Source organism: Pteropus alecto, unplaced genomic scaffold, assembly GCF_000325575.1.
Source record: "Pteropus alecto unplaced genomic scaffold, ASM32557v1 scaffold220, whole genome shotgun sequence".
Lineage (NCBI taxonomy): Eukaryota > Metazoa > Chordata > Mammalia > Chiroptera > Pteropodidae > Pteropus > Pteropus alecto.
The window spans coordinates 1,845,419-1,851,289 of record NW_006430043.1 but is presented as its reverse complement, the minus strand read 5'-3'; the positions used below and the strand labels follow the sequence as shown (position 1 = coordinate 1,851,289).

At 48.2% G+C, this 5,871-nt stretch overlaps 1 protein-coding gene across 1 annotated transcript in view; it reads right to left on the bottom strand.

Moving 5' to 3' along the window:
• Positions 1-678: 678 nt before the first annotated feature.
• KRT2 (keratin 2) overlaps positions 679-5,871 on the bottom strand; it is a 7,583-nt gene continuing 2,390 nt past the window's right edge. Inside the window, exons 4-9 of the mRNA XM_006904556.3 lie at positions 5,071-5,166; positions 4,249-4,413; positions 3,820-3,945; positions 2,796-3,010; positions 1,657-1,691; positions 679-1,561 (exon numbers count right to left, since the gene is read on the bottom strand). Of these exons, the coding sequence (XP_006904618.1) occupies positions 1,077-1,561; positions 1,657-1,691; positions 2,796-3,010; positions 3,820-3,945; positions 4,249-4,413; positions 5,071-5,166 (1,122 nt within the window). The 3' untranslated portion in view covers positions 679-1,076. The remainder of the gene's footprint in view (positions 1,562-1,656; positions 1,692-2,795; positions 3,011-3,819; positions 3,946-4,248; positions 4,414-5,070; positions 5,167-5,871) is intronic.

Below are 5,871 nucleotides of genomic sequence, written 5' to 3'. Positions count from 1 at the left end.
CAGGAATCTCCCTCTGTTCGGTAGGTTTCCTATGGTCTGGTAGCAGCTCTTTGTAGGCTCTGAATACAACTTGTCAGTTTATGTAGTTTTCATGCCTCTTCCCTATATCACAGGGATACAGAGAGCCTAGGCTAGGCTGAGGGCATTCTGTCCTGGAAGCTCAGAGCTGAGACAGCCTAGATGTGAGCTCAGGCGGCTCGGCTAGTCTGTCCTGAAGAGAAGGAGCACTCAGATCAGAGCTTTTGTTAGAAAGAGCAGACATGGGGGGCAGTCTGTGGGAAAATGTTAAGAAGAGTGGCTTTTTCTGGGAAAGAGAATTTTCCACAAATTTCCCTCTTGACTTCCTGGCAATATCATGGTCCTTAGGTCTGGCAAGTACTTTCTGAGAACATCACACCCATCCCTGGACTCCAGAGCTAGCCCCTCATCGTCACAGTTCTTAAAGACTTACAGAAGGAAAAAAAAAAAAGACACCTTGGCTTCTCCCAACCGTGCTGCCTCAGGGTGACACGCCCTTCCTCTAGGAAGCCTCTCTTTCATCCTTTCTAAATCTCTCCATTTTCTGGTGTTTTAAGTTAGCAGCAATGAGTAATGCTCCTGGCTACCCACTTCTAGCAAGGCTTGACATTAAACACACATAACATGCTATGAATTGCAAATCAAGTTTATTGTGCAGACACCAAGACCACAGCACTTTATATGCAGAGTCAGCAAGACAGGCTATATACACAGAAACATGTTTCCCCATGGGCACTGCCAGGGGAAAGGCATGGGCTTTGAAATGGGGTCCTCGAGGGCATACTTGTCAGGAAAAAGGACCACCAAATGGGCAATGCAAAGAGGCGCTGGGAATGGGGGTATGGCTGGAAGCGCAAACCTAGACGATGCAGATTCTTCCCCAGGGGACAGAGGCTGTCACCTGCTCCAACTAATTTGTTTGGAGAGGAGATATTTCAAAAACTGTATGTCGGCATCCCTTTCCCCAAATGGATGACAAGTTTTGATTTGCTGTCAGTTAGATGTACAGAGACAAGCTTCTACATTCTGGAGTGGGAGTCAAGGGCGGGACTACATCTTTATCTAAAAGAGAAGCTCACGCTGGGACCGTAAGCTTCACCTGAGCCAGAACCAGACTTTTCAGAGATAGAACCACCTGATTTAAAGCCACCTCCAGAGCCATATCCGCCCCCTCCAGAGCCTCCTCTAGAGCCTCCTCCAGATCCGTATCCTCCTCCAGAGCCAGAGCCTCCTTTGGAGCCGCCTCCAGAGCTTCCTCTGGAGCCGCCTCCAGAGCCATATCCACCTCCAGAGCCTCCTCTAGAGCCTCCTCCAGAACCGTATCCTCCTCCAGAGCCAGAGCCTCCTCTGGAACCACCAGAGCCATAGCCCCCTCCTCCACCTCCACTTCTGGAGCCTGATCCTCTGCCTCCAGAGCCATAACTGCTGCTTCCAGTGCTGAATCCTCCTCCTCCAGAACCAGATCCTCTACCTCCGGAACCTTGGCCAACTCCAAAACCAGCCTTTGATGCCACGTGCGAAGAAACAGTGCTGCTTGTCACGGCTGCAGAGAGAGACAGTGTTACCACAGTTCTGACCTTCTCTGCCTGCCTTCACCCAACACGCTACCCATAGGACAGGACCACATCCCTCACTTACACACAGTCACGTTGCTGCTGAGGTCTCCAGACATCCTGTCAGGGAGAGAGAGAAAAGAACTCATGGCAGAGCACTTGGTTCAGCCTTTGACATCAGCCACCAGAGCCTTACAGAGCCCACTCTCTTCTGTACGCCAGATCACAGAGGTGGGGCTGGCCCCACATTTCTACACGGCCTGGCATCCCAATGCATCTCAATTTTTTGCTCATGAAAATGATGAAAACACAAATTCGCTTCTGACTCTGCACCCCGTTTTTGTATTGAAATCCATCTTAAGGAGTCTGATATTCAGAATCCAAGGCACACCAGAATTTTTAAATGAGGCCGCACTGTATGAATATTCAGTTCAGAAAGAATTGCATATCTATACAGCCTCCCTGCCCCACCCTCCTGCCCTACCCTTCTCATCTCCATATGAAATCATTCCCACTGCCTCTTGCAAGCTGGGATAAGAGGCCTGACCTCGCAGACAGGTACAGAGTAACAGCCTGAGCCAAGTGACTCCCTCTCTGTCATACTGGCTTGCTGGTGGCCCAGGGCAGCTTTTCCCCCTCCAGTATCTTTAGCCAGAATAAATCACCAGGATGCTAATAACACTGATAAAGCTTTCAGACCACAGAGGAAAGAGGCCCATTTAGGAGGTTAGCAAATGGTTCTGTTTGTCCCTCCAGAAACCTGCAAAGAACTAGGGCTGGCACCTGCTCCAGGTGAGCATGCCCCAGCCAGTCCACACATTCCCCTTTCTAGGTCACAAAGTGGAGAGAGAAGAAGCTGCACACTCCACAGACCCAGAGACCAAGGTTTCTCACTGTCTAGAACGAATCCGTTTTCAAAGCATTTTGATTTCTCTTTCCAAAGAGATCAAGATTAATTTATTGCTAAACTTAATTTAATTTAACTTAGTTAATTTAATTTACTCTGCCTTGTTAGTTATTCCATATTGATAAATCTACCACTGTACAATAATGCTTTATATCCTGAATCTCTGCTTCAGATTATGGGGAGCATGGTGACGTCAGCTCTCAGCCATCAGAAGGCCTTGCCCCACCCCTGCTTTCCTTGCCTTTGCCTCCAGCCCTGGTTCTAGGAGACAGGTGAGGGTGGACCAAGGTACCTTCTGCCTTCTCATTGTCCCTCACCTGTACTCCTCGCCCTCCAGCAGCTTGCGGTAGGTGGCAATCTCAACATCCAGGGCCAGCTTGGTGTTCATGAGCTCCTGGTAGTCACGCAGCAGCCGGGCCAGGTCCTCCCGGGCCTGCTGCAAGGCTTCCTCCAGGTCGGTGAGCTTGTTTTGGGCATCTTTGATAGCATGCTCTCCCCTCTGCTCAGCATCTGCAATGTTGTCTTGTACGTTCTTATTTTTTTAGAGAAAAAGGTTTCTTTTGTACAGAGAAGTCTACCTGGTAGAGGGAGAGAGGAAGCAGCAGTGTTTAGGGCGTGGGAAGCCAGAAGCACTGGATCTGGAAGAGCTGGGCCCCCTCGAGTTAATGCAAGTTATGAACAGCTGTGCTAAGACTTGCTGCTGACTCTGGGGCATCTTCTTCCCAAGCTTCCTTTGACTGGACCCCTTATGTGTCCCCATAAAGACCTTTGATCCTCACAACACAGAAACAGAATCGTTGTCCCATTTTATAGTTGCAAATGAAAATATCTGATGTAGACTGCTGCACAAAATTCTGTTGCTTGTGGAGTGGATTCTGTGCCCAACATTATGTTTTCCAAAGCTAATACCTAGCCACCTCCCTGTGACACTCACTGCCCCTTCATTACGCAGCTGGCTGTGCTCAGGGTCGTGCCAAGCACAAGTGGGAAGCTACGGCTGCAATCCATGGCACGTCCAATGACCTCTTTCTTTATTTGCTCCTTTCACTGGTGTAAGCAATCAAAAAGTGAACACAATTCTTTTCCTGCACTACTCCTTGCTTTACAATGTCCCTTAGGCCACTCTAAAAATTGTTATAAGCTTTAAATTGTGCTAAATTCAAAGCATTTGGTATTAACACACGCTAGATTAGAATTTCTCAGTTTCTCCTCTCTCTCTCTCTCTCTCTCTCTCACACACACACACACACACACACACCTATACACAACCTCTCACTCTCCCACCCCACCCTGACCCCCTCAATCAGTGGAGCCGCACGAGTCCTTAGGGCCACACCCCACCTGCTTCTTCACGTGGTCAATCTCCCCTTTCAGTCTCTGGATCACACGGTTCAGCTCATTGATCTCCATCTTGATCTCTTTCACGCTGTCTCCATGTTTCCCAGCAGTGACCTGGAGCTCCTCATACTGTAAGAGAAGAGGAAGACAGTGGCAGCTGGGAGGAAGCTTGAGCCAAGGGATATCTAATACTGGTCCAGGGAGGGTCAACTAAGCCGAAGGTCATGGCTGCATTTGTGAAAGGTGGGGGACCATCTCACACCCCCAAAAGGACTTGGTGCCATTCTTGATTGAGGGCATTTGGGGTAGTATGGACACTTTTTCTGGGGAATAATGCCTAACTTCCATTAGATAAAAACACCAACAATCTTACTGTACACTTTCTGGCTGGTTAGAAGAAGCTGTGGCTCTCCCTTCACTTTAAGTACTTGCCTTGCTCTGGTACAGGGCCTCGGCCTCCGTCTTGCTCTTCTGGGCAATCTCCTCGTACTGGTTCTGGACCTCAGCTATGATGCTGTCCAGGTCCAGGTTGCGGTTGTTGTCCATGGACAGAATGACGTTGGTGTCGGTGACATGACTCTGCATCTGAGACACCTCCTGCAACACACGGGAGTCTAACCATGTCTTCCCCGTCCAGTGAGGAGGCTCCTCCTCCCCAGTGTTTGGGAAACACACAGACTCTCAGACTCACATGCACTGTGTGACATTTAAAGTGCTATAAGCACCATTCCTAGGCCCCTGCCAAGGTTGCTGTGAGAATTATGGAAGAGGAGTCTGTATTTCTACAGTTAACAGCCTTAGTTAACAGACTTCATGATTTATCCAGTTTCGATAAGTGCCCCCAGAAAGAAGCAGGTTGATGGCAAATGCCTTAAATTTTACTTCCTGTTTCATAATTCATGTGAGTGCACTTGGGCAGGAAGCAGAGAGGTATGTTACATTTGACCTCCAAAGTATGTTAGACATAAGGATGAGAACAAGACAAGTCTCTTCCTAAGGAGAGCTGGATGTTTGGGGAATAGAGTGTAGGGAGATTGTCCTAATGTTTCCTGAGCCTTACTTCCTGTGACATCAGAGGAGAAAGTTTCTCTCCTCCAAGATCTATACCATAGAAACCTTGTGGCCTGGAATAATGGCAAGCTGAAGTCAGCCAGTCCATAAACCCCACTCATACCACATTTTATCAGTTAGGAAAGGCTTTCTTTTGGTGGGAAGGGTAGGCAGCAAGGTTCTATCCAGAAGCAGCCTCCTTACCGCATCAAAGAGAACTTTCATGAACTCAACCTCCTGGTTCAGCACATCCACCTTGGACTGCAGCTCCACCTTGGTCATGTAGGTATTGTCCACATCCTACAAGAAAGGTCAGGGGCCACTGGTGAAACTCATGCCCCCCCACCCATCTTGCAGCTTTCTGTGTGTAAGCCCCACCCTCTCTACATCACTCTATTTCACCCAGTCCCTATTAGCTGCTCTCCAATATCCTAGGCACCTCCAGGTGAGCCATGTCCCCAATGGGACCTCATTGGACATTGAGTCCTTATGGGGACTCCATGGTTCTATTCACTGATCATGCCCCTCTAGACCATCAGAAGTCTGATGGGCCCAAGCTTTGTCAACCATTCTCCCCTTCCTATCTGAGACACTGTGTGTTCCCACTATGAGACGTAATGGCCTCTGTGACTTTTAACAGTCCTCAACTCTCCCATCCTATCTGTCCATCCCACTTCTGAAAATCTCCTGGATTTGATTCCAAAACCTCTGCAGAACCAGGCAAAGAATCCACACTTTTGCCTTCTAGCTCAAATCTTTGTCAGCAGAATCGACAGCCTCTTTCAGTAGGCATTCTAAGAGAAGTCCTATTCCTTCTCCAGCTCTTTAGAAGAATTAAGTGTTCTCTGTGTTTGCGTTTTTCATGCTCCGATATAGATTGTAAGTAGGTTATCAATAGGAAAATCTCTATCAAATTGCACAATATCTTTGAAAATTATCTCCAGAAGTTTGAACTACAGAAACACTTTTGTTTTTAAGAGAACCAGCCACAGACACCTCATCCCT